Source organism: Chiloscyllium plagiosum, unplaced genomic scaffold (genome assembly GCF_037043375.1).
Source record: "Chiloscyllium plagiosum isolate Xiang-an unplaced genomic scaffold, Cpla_swu_hap1 HiC_scaffold_14, whole genome shotgun sequence".
In the NCBI taxonomy this organism is placed as follows: domain Eukaryota; kingdom Metazoa; phylum Chordata; class Chondrichthyes; order Orectolobiformes; family Hemiscylliidae; genus Chiloscyllium; species Chiloscyllium plagiosum.
The window spans coordinates 9,770,884-9,784,888 of NW_028270152.1; the positions used below are offsets into that span (position 1 = coordinate 9,770,884).

Sequence of the window (14,005 nt, forward strand, 5' to 3'; positions counted from 1 at the left end):
ATCCAGAAGGACAAGGGCAACAGATACATGGGAACACCACCCCCTGCAAATTCCCATCCAAGCCCCTCACCATCCTGACTTGGAAATACATGCCGTTCCTTCAGTGTCGCTGGGTCAAGTTCCTGGATTTCCCTCCCTAACCGCATTGTGGTTGTACCTAACCCACACGGACTGCAGTGACTGGAGAATGTGGCTCAGCATCATCACTCCAGGGGCAATCAAGGTTGGATAATAAGTGCAGGCCTAGGATTGTGTGAATGAATTAAAAAACATCTTAGAGCAGTCTGTGACCTTTCTAGTTGGCGATGAGGAGGCGGATATGTCTGGAAGATTGGATAATGCTGTGTGTGTGTGTGTGTGTCCACATGTGTCTGTGTGTATGAATGTGTTTTGTATGTGTGTGTTTCTGCATGTGTCTGTGTTTGTGAGAGTGAGTGCGTGTGTCTGTGTATCAATGCCTGTGTGTGTGCATATGCATGTGTATGTGTGTTTGTGTGTGTGAGTACGTGTGTCTATGTGTGTGAGTACGTGTGTCTGTGTGTGAATGTGTTTTGTGTGTGTGTTTCTGCATGTGTCTGTGTTTCTGTGTGTGTTTGTGAGAGTGAGTGCGTGTGTCTGTGTGTATCAGTGCCTGTTTGCATGTACATGTGCGAGAGTGCACTGTGTATGTGCAGGTATCCGTGTGTGTGCATACTGTGTGTTTGTGTCAGTGCATGTATGTTGGATGGGGGAAAGGAGGGGTAGTGGTGCAGTATCAGGGCAGGGTACCAGGCCCTTGGTGGTGAACACAGCTCCAGCATTGCAGTCTGTATTAATGTCTGTCCATGTGTCTATTCTGTCAGAGCTGTAAGTGACTCTGCTGCTGTAATGGAGGGAGAGAGGGAGGGAGGGATGGAATTAGGAGAACACAGGTGCTTCCTGTTTGTTGCTTTTTTGGGAGCTCTCAGTACAGTCGGACCAATAACAAGTTTGGACAACTTTCCCACAGTTGCACTATCCCAAAGCAGATGTTAATGGGATTCCCAGATGTGGGAAACTGTCATGGAGCCAGTGATGTACTCCTTCCCTATTAAAATGAAAAGCAGAACTATACTCTCCTAAGTGATGCCTAGAGTCCCTCTGCTGCCTAAGAATTGATTATTTAACTTGAATGGATTCCAGAAGAAGGGCTTATGCCCGAAACGTCGATTCTCCTGTTCCCTGGATGCTGCCTGACCTGCTGCGCTTTTCCAGCAACACATTTCCAGCTATTTAACTTGAATATTGGGCAACATTCCAAAGGTTCCCTGAATTAGTGTAGAGACTGAAGAGTGAAGGAATACTTTCACACATATGCAGTCAGCTGCTAGGATCTATTGTCACTTCAATTGTTATCAGTTGCAAGGTGTAATTCAGTTAAATACTTAATGGAAGATATTAGTGTGAATAGACAGAAAGTATCAGGAAAATGGGCTTTTTGAGGATTGCTCCTATGTGGTGCTTGCACAGACACTATGGGCAGAATAGCCTCCTGCATTGAGATTATTTATGCTTCTATGAAAATTATGCAAGAGTTGATTGCGTTTGGTCAAGGGGGATTCCCCACAGTGTTATTCAGTCCCCCAGTACCAAGGTCAATATTCCCACCAGTTTCTGACTTCATATTCACCTTCAATGTAAAATTGGCAGATTTATGGGGAACGAGCTATGGGATTTCATGACTAGAGGGCATAGGTTTAAGGTGAGAGGGGCAGGTTAAAAAAAGGACGTGGGGGCAACATTTTCACACAGAAGGTGGAACGTGTATAGAATGAGCTGCCACAGGAAGTGGTGGAGGCTGGTACAATAACAACATTTGAAAGGCACCTGGATGGGTCTATGAATAGGAAGAGTTTAGAAGGATATGGGACAAGTGCTGGCAAATGGGGCTAGATTAGTTTGGGAGACTTGGTCAGCATAGACGAGTTGGACCGAAGGGTCTATTTCCATACTGTATGTCCCTATAACTGTATGATAGAGGAATGAGATTATTTGTGTCAGCATTGGCACAATGGGCTGATTGGCCTCTCAGCATTGTGTATGACACAATTGTTAGCACTGAAACAATTATATATTCAGCCAAATATATTTAGACACAAACCTGGAAGGTGGAGGTGCTAAATTTTAATCTATTTAAAAAAACTCTTCCTAGCAGACTCCCTCTGCTGGTACATTTGTGTATGGTGGTCTCAAGTGGATAAAATGTACAATGTAATTCTGAATACAGTCCATTTGTGATTCTCTGTTTCACCTCATTACTGTCTGTCCGATCTTTCTGTGCATAATATTGCCAGTAAAACAACATTTGTAGGAATCTAGGAGCAGGCCATTCAACCCCTTGAGCCCCTTAAATGGCATCATGTCTGATCTGTGGCTTAACTCCAAATCCCCTAATGTTTTGTGAAGGAAAGGTATTACTTACCTCCCTCAGATTTAAACCTAACAACTGATCTAGCATAACTGCCATTTGTGGGAGAGAGTTCCAAACATCTCCCACCCTTTGTGTGTAAAGGTGCTTCCTAACATCTCTCCTGAACGGTCTGGCCCTAATTCTCAGACTATGCTTCCTTGTTCGAGGATCAATAGTTCTAGATGGAAATATTTTTTTTTAATCTACTTTGTCTTTTTCTCTTAATATCTTGGAAGTCTTCAATCAGATCAATCCTTAACCCTCTAAATTCTCAAGAAAACAGGCCTAATGTATATAATTGTTCCTCATAGCTCAACCCCTGAAGTCTAAATATCATTCTTGTAAACATACATTGTAGTCCCTCCAGGACCAATCTACCCTTCCTAAGGTGTGCTGCCCAGATCTCTCACAATACTCCAAGTGGAGTCTAACCAGGGTTTTGTATAACTGCAGCATAACCTCTGCATCCTTGTACTCCAGCCAGCGTTCCATTAGCCTTCCTGATTACATTCTGCACCCGTTTCTGACTTTTTAAAGATCTGTGCACCTGAACCCCCAAGACTCTTTGGACATTCACTGTATTTAACTTCATCCAGTCTAGAAAGTATCCTAACCTATCCTTCCTCATTCCTAAAATGGATAAAATAACATTTGCTTATATTATGTAGCTTGCATAGCTTTGCCCTTTCACATAGTCGATCAATATCTGTAGTGTTTGGAAGAAGGTGGACCACATAAAATGTGAGTTCCCTGACAGGGGCTGTTAACCTGGTCCAATCAGGGAGCCCTGGCTGACAGTTTGTAACAGGAGTCTTCAGGGGTTCAGGTCTCTCCAGGAGCCTGCTCTGAGCTAGTGTTGTGTACTGTGTAAATAAAGGGTGATATGGTGATGTGATACTGACCTCTGTGGAGTTATTTTGATATCCCTTTGTAATTTTATGCTATCCTCTAACTGTCTACATGGCTGACCAACTTTGTGTCATCAGCAGATTTAGATACATGGCTTTCTGTGTTATTATCCAAGTTGTTAATAAATACAGGAAGTCCCTGAGTTACGAACGAGTTCCATTTTTCAGTCTGTTTTTAAGTCAAATTTGTAAGAACAGTTACGTTCATTTCATATCTAGCGTCAATTAGTCAAATGTTTGTCTTAGTATATAGTACATATTTTACCTAAAATATCTTAAATATAATAAAACAATTAATTATTATGCAGTAGACTGTATACCTTTATTCCTGATGAAGGGCTTATGTCCAAGATGTTAATTCTCCTGCTCCTCGGATGCTGCCTGACCTGCTGTGCTTTTCCAGCACCCCGCTCTCGACTCTGATCTCCAGCATCTGCAGTCCTCACTTTCTCCTACAGTAGACTGTAGCCTAACGCTTTTCCAATGTTTGTTGGTATTTCACCTCTCTCTGATCACTTTATTATTTACACTTTTGTTTCAATCGTGATTGTTTTCCTTTTCTTTGATAAATCACCATCAACCTGCATCAGATTTAGCTTTGAAGCCATGATTACGAGGGGAAACACACAGAAAAATTTAAGTCAAAGCACAAGGCACACAAGAATGTTTACGCGATCCGGATTAAAATGGCGTCGATGGTGTGGCATTGTGCTCCCTCGGGCTGACGAACCGCTGAAAATGCGCAGTATTTTGAGCGTCAGGCAAAGTAGTCAGCCCATTTGTTGGCACAAACCACTGTATGTAACTCGATTTTTCTAAAGTAATAAGCTTTACGGAGGTCGGTTTGTAAATACGGGCACTCGTAAGTCAGGGAAAGCCTGTAATGCGAATAATCGAGGCTGTAACGCAAATCCTTGTGGGAGACCACTGGCTACATCTGGCCAATGTAAGGACCAACTCATTATCCCTACTTCCTGCCACTCAATCGATTTCCCAGCCACGTGAGAAACATGGAATTGCTGGTGCGGTTCTCCTTGGGGGAACATGATGTGGACTGGAGCTGGGCAGAGATCTGATCGAGGTCGGCTCACAGTCACTAGGGATCTGGACAGAGTAGATAGGGAGTGTCTACTCCCATTGGGGAAGGAGTTGAGAACCCAAGGAATTCAAGATGACTGGCAAAAGGAGTAATGGGTCGGGAATGGGTTACCTGAGGAGGAGGAGGAGGAGGAGGCAGATTCAACTGGGGCTTTCAAGTGGGAATTGGAAAGGCATTTGAAGGGAGAACTATTGCAGGAGTAGGATTGGGAATGCTGTCATTGCTGTTGCAAATACCTGAGATGGGCTGAATATCCTCCTCCAGTACTGTAATCAAACCGAGATGCTGCAAAAAGGAAAGTGACAGGTGAGGGGTTTCCCCGGTCAGCTGAATGCAGAGGGAGAATGTAGAGCTGTATTAGCCTAAGAGATGGAAATGTGTTGCTGGAAATGCGCAGCAGGTCAGGCAGCATCTAGGAAACCGGAGAATCGACGTTTCGGGCATTAGCCCTTCTTCAGGAATGGGAGCTAGGAAGAACTGTTTGTTTAGTTTATGGATCCTTCTGTGGATGAAGAACAGTAGAGGTCCTTTACAGGTCTGTGAGAGTGTTGTCCTGAGCTGGGGTAGGTCGAGTTGCAGGGAATGTAGATAGCGGCGCATGGCTGCAAGCGTGGAGCGGAGGATCCGGAGGGAGGTCTGTTGCTGGAGGCTTCGGATTTGTTGTAGGTACTGGTTGTCCTGGTTGGTCCAAGTTTTGTTGGTCGGAACGTAGTCCGGAGTCCGTGCGGGATCAGTCGGTTCCGTAGGCAGGTGCTGAGGAAGGAGATGTGGCTGTGGTAGCGAGTCTGTTTGAGAATGTGGCTGAAGAGCTTCTGTGCAGAGGAGATGACCTGGGGGGTGCAGTGAGAGAGGGACTCACTGAAACCTTTGTAGAGGGAGAAAGAGAGCTTCTTCAAGGAAGGCATCCTTGTAAGAGGATTCGCAGTAGGTTGAAATCTTTGAGGAGAAAGTGAGGTCTGCAGATGCTGGAGATCAGAGATGGAAATGTGTTGCTGGAAAAGCGCAGCAGGTCAGGCAGCATCTAGGGAACAGGAGAATCGACGTTTCGGGCATTAGCCCTTCTTCAGGAATCAACAGGAGAATCGACGTTTCGGGCATTAGCCCTTCTTCAGGAAGCCTAAAGCCATCTAATCATGAGCATTACTCCCATTTCTATTAGCTCTCCAGGAGAACGTCAATGGGCTGAATGGCCTCTTCCTGCGCTGTTTGAGGACATTCACTCACCGTACACGGGCGTCCCTGGCTAGGCCCAAAAGGCAATTGTAATGAACTCATGAGCCAATTTGCACACAGCAAGCTCCCACTGACAAAGCAATGATGACCAGATTTTGTGGTCTTGATCGAAGGATCCATGTCCACCAGGATAATTGGAAAGACCAAAGAACTGCGGCTGCTGGAGATCTGAAACAAGGAAAAACAGAAAGTGCTGGAAAAACTCAGCAGGTCTGGCATTGTCTGTGGTGAGGGAACAAGAGCCAATGCCTTGAGACCAGGTGACCCCTCTTCAGAACATTAACGCTGTTTCTCTCTCCACCAGACCTACTGAGTTTCTCCAGTGATTTCTGATTTTGGAGAAGACCCCTGTAGTGTTCATAGTGATGAAGTTAGAGGGCTACGGAGATAGAGCTGGAGACTGGGACTAGCTGGGTACCTCTTTTGGGAGCCAGCACTGACAGTGATGGGTCAAATGGCCGCCTTCTGTGCTATAATATTCGATGATTCTTCAGAATGTTAGCATAGGATCTCTTGTATGGGGTTGATTGGGCGTCTGTTTAACATGTCATGCAGAAAGCATCACCCCTTCCACAGGACAGCACTCCATCTGTCATACACATGACTGTCATGGGTGATTCATTTTGTGTACGAAGTCCTTGACTGGGACTCGAACCCAGAACCTCATGATGTAAAGGCCAGAAGGCTATCAACTGAGCCACAACCAGAATAAAGCAGAGTGCGCTGAAAAGCCAAACGGATGAGACAGAGGCAGCACAGTGGTCAGCAACTGCTGCCTCACAGCGCCAGGGACCCAGGTTCAATTCCACCCCTGGGCTGTGTGGGGTTTGCATATTCTCCCCGTGTCTGTGTGGGTCTCCTCCCACAGTCCAGTGAAGTGCAGGTTAAGTGGATTGGCCAGGCTAAATTGCCCGTAACGTGCAGGCTAGGTGGGTTAGCCATTGGGAAATGCTTTGGAGGGTCAGTGTGAACTTGGTAGACTGAATGGTCTCTTCATGCGCTGTGGGGACTCTATGTCTTTGCAATGTGTAGTGGCACGAGGATGCATTTATGACTTTCCTCAGCAGCCCTCCTCTTGGAGGGACATCTGAATTCCCAGGAAGAGAGTAATTCCTGATATTGCTTGAGATACTTTTTACGAAAAGAGCCTGTTGTCCAAATGAATTGGCGAGGCTGTCTCTTTTGACTCACTGCAAGCTGTTTATGGAATATTGTATTTATAAAATGAGAAATTACTCGAAAGTAATTGCAAGAGATCTTTGATTGAAATCTTTAATGTGATGGTTGCAGTTGTGAGTGAGTGATTTTTCAGGTGAATCTAATTGAGGTTTTCATGATTGAAGTGGCTTCTGTGGATTGTAATATCTTCTCAATCTCTCTTTCCCATCATGTTGCTCTTCCTCAGTCTATCTCTGTGCTGTTCTCTCTTTTTGATTTTGTATGTGGTTATTCTCGTTTCTCAATTTGCACAAAGCACTATCAGATAACCAGTCGTATGACAAAAGGCATGGGATGATTATTTTTGGATTGGAATGATGGCTTAGAGAAAGAGGGAAGGATGGTGGGGGTGTGGGGAAGGCGGAACTGAAAAGGTTGCCTGCAGACAGAAATGCTCATGCCGTGCTCTCATCTCTTGGGACTACTTGAAGATCCTTGTCCTGCAGAGTGCAGGCCAGTAGGATTCAGCTGGACAGCGCCTTGTCAACTGGCACAGACACAATGGGCCAAATGGCCTCATTCTGTGTTACACATTTTCTGTGAAGAGGCAGGAGATTGGCACTAGCTAATAGGACCATAGGTTAGAATCCCTACGGTGTGGAAGCTGGCCATTTGATCCATCAAGTCCACACTGACCCTCTAAAGAGCATCCCCTCCAGACCCACCATCCTGAACCTATCCCTATAACCCTACATTTCCCATGGCCAATCTACCCAGCCTGCACACACTTGCATAGTCAGAGGCAACTGTAGCACCCGGAGGAAACCCACACAGACACGGGGAGAATGTGCAAACTCCACACAAACACGGGGAGGATGTGCAAACTCCACACAGACACGGGGAGGATGTGCAAACTCCACACAGACACGGGGAGAATGTGCAAACTCCACACAGACACGGGGAGAATGTGCAAACTCCACACAGACACGGGGAGAATGTGCAAACTCCACACAGACACGGGGAGAATGTGCAAACTCCACACAGACACGGGGAGGATGTGCAAACTCCACACAGACACGGGGAGAATGTGCAAACTCCACACAGACACGGGGAGAATGTGCAAACTCCACACAGACTGTCGCCCAAGGCTGGAATTGACCCGGGTCCCTGGTGCTGTGAAAAAGCAGCGCTAACCACTGAGCCACCGTCTGCCCATCAGTCATAGATTTATACAGTATGACACAGGCTATTTGGCCCAACTCATCCATGCTGACCAGGTTTCATAAACTGAACTAGTCAGGGCACATTAGGGCCTCATCCTGTGTTGTAACTTCTCTGTGGAATGGCAAGTGATTGGCACCGGGTGATTGAACCAGGTAGGGGTACGATAGGGTTAAATGTCCTCCGTAAAAATTCTGTAGTATGACCAAATGGTCTGTTTGTTGGTAATGCTGGCTGAGGGACAGGGCTTGGGGATGATCACCCCTGCTGTTCTTCATCTGTCACCATGACGAACATGAGAGGGATGGTTAGGGCCTCGGTTTACCATCTGATCCAAGACATGGCACCTCTGGCAGTGCCAGGGCTCTTTCAGTTCTGCACTGGGAGCTGCAGCCTGGACCATGGGCCCCAGTCTCTGCAGTGGGACTCAAACCCATGGTCTTCTGGCTGGGTGCCAAGAGTAGCACCATCAGAGCCACACCTGGCTGCTGGTTTCAAAATACCTTCTGTTTGGAATTGTGTTGTTGGGCACCAGGACTGAGGACAGAACGAGACTGTTCGACTGGCCCATTCATTGCCAATTGGGATCTGGTCAGGGCGAACGGGAAGGAATGATTGGCTGGTACTGACAGGAAGTGAGTGTTGAGATGGAGGTGGGACTCTGCCATTCACAGGTTTTGCTGTTCTCTCTTGCTAGGATTGCCCACAGATCCTGCCCTCGACGGAGATTTTTATCCCAGTCGGAGTGGTCAAGCCAATCACGCTCGCTGCCAAGAATCTACCCCAGCCGCAATCAGGCCAACGCAGCTATGAGTGCATCTTCGACATCCAGGGGACCATGCATCGCGTGCCAGCTCTCCGGTTCAACAGCAGCAGTGTGCAGTGCCAGAACACCTCAGTAAGTTAACGGCGGGCAGCCTTGCCTGACCTAAGTTAGCGTGTGTCTTGTGTTTTACCCTTGCCATAGAATCGTACAGCACAGAAGTTGGCCCTTCGGTCCATCAGGTCTACGCCGACCTGTCCACATTAGTCCCACTTTACAGCACTCGGCCCGTAACCTTGATTGTTATGACATTTCCACTGCTCATCCGAGTATTTTATTAAAGGTAGTGAGGTCTCCCACCTCCACCACCCTGCCGGTCAGTGCGTTCCACCAGCTTCTGGGTTTCCTTATTCAGTCATGGGGCCTGGGCGTCACTGCCTGTGCCTAGCTGTCCCTTGAGAAGGTAGTGGTGAGCTGCCTTCTTGAACTGTTGCAGTCCACCTGCTGCAGATTGATCCACAGTGGCTCAGTGTTTAGTACTGCTTCCTCACAGTCCCCCAGACCCGGTTCAATCCCACCCTCGGGTGACTGTCTGTGTGGAGTGTACACCTTCTCCCCGTGTCTGTGTGGGTTTGCTCTGGTTTCCTCCCACAGTCCAAGGATGTGCAGGTTAAGGTGGATTGGCCATGCGGAATTGCTCCATAGTGTCCAGGAATGTGTAGGTTAAATGGGAAGTATGGGGTAAGTCTGGGTGGAATGTTTTTGGAGAGTCAGTGTGGACTTGTTGGGTCAAGTGGTCTGTTTGCACACTGTAGGGATGCTATGAGCCTCAATTTCTGTCTCTCTCCCTCCCCTCCATCATTTACACCGCTTATGCCTCTCCCACTTTCCTTCCGTCCCTCTCCCTCTACTACTTCCCCTTTTTCCAATTCTGAATTGCCTTCTCTCTCCCCCATGCTCTCCTCCCTCTCCTTACCCACACCTCTCTTTTTCCCCTCTAATTTCCCCTCTCTTTCCTTCTTCCTGTCTCTCTCTCGTGCAGTCTCTCTCTCTCCCTACCCCTCGCTTCTCTCTCTCCTGCTCTCTCCCTTGCTCCCTCTCTTTCCTTCCTCTCTCCCCCTCCCCCTCCTCTCCCCCCCTCCCCCTCCTCTCCCCCCCTCCCCCTCCTCTCCCTCACTCCCAATCTCTCTCCCTCTCTCTCCTTCCTCTCTCTCTCCTCCTCCCCTCTCCCTCCTCCTCTCTCTCTCACTCCCGCCCTCTCTCTCTCTCTATCTCTCTCTCCCCCTTCCCCCTCCTCTCCCTCACTCCTGCTCTCTCTCCCCCTCAAGCCTGCTCCTTCTCTCCCCTCCCCCTCTCTTCTCCCTCACTCCAGCTCTCTCTCTGGCTCTTTCCTTCCTCTCTCTCCCTCCCGCCCCTCACTCCCGCCCCTCACTCCCACTCTCTCCCTTTCTCTCCTTCCTCTCTCTCTCTCTCTCTCACACTCACACACACTCTCTCTCCTCCTCCCCTCCCCCTCTCCTCTCCCTCTCTCTCCTTCTCTCCCTCACTCCGCTCGCTCTCCCCATCTCTCTCCTTCCTCTCTCTCTCCTACACTCTCTCTCCAACACCGACCCTCCCAGTGGTGTTTACTCTCCTATTGCTGCAGGACTCCCTGAAGCTGGTGAATCCGTGGCCAGCCAGCAGTCTGTCCCGCTCTGTCAGACTGAGTGCAGAAATGAGCACTCCGCACTGACCGTGAAGGGGACGGCAGGACCCTCGCAGCTCCTGATTTGACAGAAACAAGTTGCCATTCTAAATGAGAAACCCCAATGAGTTGGAGCGACAATGGCACAGTGTCCTCAGGAACAATGCGCTCACAAAGGAATGCATCAAGTTACTTCTTATCAAGATTGCCAGGGTTAATGACTAGGTTCCTGCTGTGTCCCACACTCAGACAATGCCAAGCAGCAGCACACTATGTGAGGAGGCAGCACTTTGAGCTGAACTCTGTTCAATAGACACAGCTGATTTGTCCTCTTACAATGATGTACAGCTCCTCTCAATAGTGCCTTAGACTGGCTTTGTGTGTGTACAGTTTTTAACAAATAATAATCCAGTACATGGTCGATGGAGCATTGCAGTTCATGGAGGAACACTAACTGTCGAACTCATCTGGGCTAACTGTCTTCATTATCACTGTAGTTTGCAAAGCTGCTGAGCTTGACAAAGTGGACGTATTCATGATTGTGATTGAGTTTCTGACTGAGGGTCTTTTGTCAGTTCAACATATGCATGCGATGGAGGGGTCCCTACTGTAGGCACAGGTCAGGCATGACGTTCGTTAGTCAGTGACCAGGGGGTGAAGTGTGGGCTAGGCGCTGGAAGGGGAGCAGGGCTGGGTGGGAGCGAGGTCAGATCTAGACATGATCAACTTGGATCTCATTGCCTCTGTGTAACAGGCCATCCAAGCACCATGTAGGCAATTAACCCAGGGGTCTCCCTCCCTGGCAGCTTCTCCCGAAGGTTGGCGGTTGTGTGAGTGTGTGTATATGTGTGTGAGTGTGTGAGAGAGAGAGAGATTATGTGTGTGTGTGTGTGTGTGTGAGAGAGAGAGAGATTGTGTGTGTGTGTGTGTGAGAGAGATTGTGTGTGTGTGTGTGTGTGTGAGAGAGAGAGAGGTTATGTGTGTGTGAGTGAGAGAGATTGTGTGTGTGCATGTGTGAGGGAGTGTGTGTGTGTGAGAGAGAAAGAGAGTGTGTGTGTGTGATAGAGATTGTGTGTGTGAGAGAGTGTGTGTGCATGTGTGATAGAGAGTGTGTGTGTGTGCATGTGTGATAGAGAGTGTGTGTGTGCGCATGTGTGAGAGAAAGAGTGTGTATGTGTGATAGAGAGTGTGTGTTTGTGTGCATGTGTGAGAGAGTGTGTGTGTGTGCATGTGTGATAGAGAGTGAGTGTGTGTGTGCATGTGTGAGAGAGAGTGTGTGTGTGTGCATGTGTGAGGGAGAGTGTGTGTGTGCATGTGTGAGAGAGAGTGTGTGTGAGAGTGTGTGTGTGTGTGCATGTGTGAGGGAGAGTGTGTGTGTGTGAGAGAGAAAGAGAGAGTGTGTGTGTGTGTGTGTGATAGAGAGTGTGTGTGTGTGCATGTGTGAGGGAGAGTGTGTGTGTGCATGTGTGAGAGAGTGTGTGTGCGTCTATGTGAGAGAGAGAGAGTGTGTGTGTGATAGAGAGTGTGTGTGTGAGAGTGTGTGTGAGAGAGTGTGTCGTGTATGTGAGAGAGAGTGTGTTTGTGTGAGAGAAAGAGAGTGTGTGTGATAGAGAGTGTGTGTGTGAGAGAGTGTGTGGTGTATGTGAGAGAGAGTGTGTGGGTGTGTGTGTGAGAGAGAAAGAGAGGAGTGTGCGTGTGTGTGAGATTGTGTGTATGTGGGTGAGAGAGAGTGTGTGTGTGTGGGGGTGGGGTGGGGTGGGGTGGGGTGGGGTGGGGTGGTGTTGTTTGGAATGCATGGCCTGGTAGTTGAGGCAGGAGACCTCACAACCTTTAAAAATACCTGGAAGAGCACTTGAGTTGTCATCACATTCAGGGATATGGGCTCAGTGCTGGAGAGTGGGATTAATGTAGATTAATCAGTTCAGACTCAATGGGCCAAAGAGCCTCTCCTGTGCTGTGCGAATCTCTCACTTGATGACTCTAAGTGCGTAGCTTTGGCTAAATTAGATTGCACTCCCACCACTGAGCTTGGACACCATGGTCTCAAGCTCCAGGCATTTCAGGGGAAAATGTACCCTGACACTCTCTGCTGTACTTGTATGCATGAATATACACACAACAATAGGCCATTCGGCCCTCAAACCTACTTTGTCATTCAAATCCATGTTCCTGCCCATCTTGATAACATTACAACTCCTGGCTTCATGAAAATCTGCTCACCATGGCCTTAAAAATAATGAAGGACTCTGCTCCCACCTTTTTCAGGAAGAGAATTCTAAAAGTCTCACGGTCCTGTGAGGGAAGAATATTCTCCTAACTTCTGTCTCAAAAGGGTGAGCCCTTATTTTGAAACAGTGACCACGAGTTTGAGATTCTCCCACAATAGGAATCATCCTTTCCACACTCACCCTCTGAAGTCCCATCAACCCTGCCAGGTTCAATCAAGGCAGGCTCTTACTATTCAAAACTCCCTTAGATTCAAGCCTAGTCTGGTCTCATCATTTTCTCAGTTAGAGTGCCAGCATTTTGCATGAGATGTTGAACCTTAACCCCAGCTGTCCTCTTGGGAGTAAAGACCCACTAAACTATTCAGAGAAGAACCAGCAAGCTCCGCTCAGTATCCTGGCTAACACTTACTCCTCAATTCACGCTTGCACCTAATGACCTGGCCAGTTGCTTCATTATACTTGGGAGTTTGCTGCGCTTATATTATAGTAACGACCACACCAATAAAATACTTAATTAGTTATTCTTCAGATCATCATGAGGGGACAATTGACATGGTAGCTTTTCCCAGAGCTTGATCGCCAGCGTGTGATCCCCTAACCCTAACCCTAACCCTAACCCTAATTCCTGGCAGAGGAATTAAATGGGTACTTCAGATCTGTGTTCACTTGGGAAGACACAAGCAATCTCCCTGAGGTAACAGTGGCTGAAGGACCTGAACTTAAGGGAATTTATATTTGCCAGGATTTGGTGTTGGAGAGACTGTTAGGTCTGAAGGTTGATAAGTCTCCGGGGTCTGATGGTCTGCATCCCAGGGTACTGAAGGAGGTGGCTCGGGAAATCGTGGATGCGTTGGTGATTATTTTCCAGAGTTCAATAGATTCGGGGTCGGTTCCTGAGGATTGGAGGATGGCTAATGTTATACCACTTTTTAAGAAAGGTGGGCGAGAGAAAGCAGGAAATTATAGACCAGTTAGTCTGACCTCAGTGGAGGGAAAGATGCTGTAGTCTATTATAAAGGATGAAATTACTGCACATCTGGATAGTAGTAACAGGATAGGACAGAGTCAGCATGGATTTATGAAGGGGAAATCATGCTTGACTAATCTTCTTGAATTTTTTGAGGATGTAACTATGAAGTTGGACGAGGGAAATCCAGTAGATGTAATGTACCTGGACTTTCAGAAAGCTTTTGATAAAGTCCCACACAGGAGGTTAGTGAGTAAAATTAGGGTGCATGGTATTGGGGGCAAAGTACTAGATTGGATTGAAAATTGGTTGGCTA

General features: G+C 47.6%; 1 protein-coding gene across 2 annotated transcripts in view; it reads left to right on the forward strand.

Annotated features, from left to right (window-relative positions):
* Window positions 1–14,005, forward strand: part of LOC122558816 (plexin-A1-like) — a 588,446-nt gene that overhangs the window by 306,524 nt on the left and 267,917 nt on the right. For both annotated transcript variants that reach the window (XM_087994072.1, XM_087994073.1), the window contains exon 10: window positions 8,745–8,945. In XM_087994072.1, coding sequence (XP_087850198.1) covers window positions 8,745–8,945 — 201 coding nt within the window. The remainder of the gene's footprint in view (window positions 1–8,744; window positions 8,946–14,005) is intronic.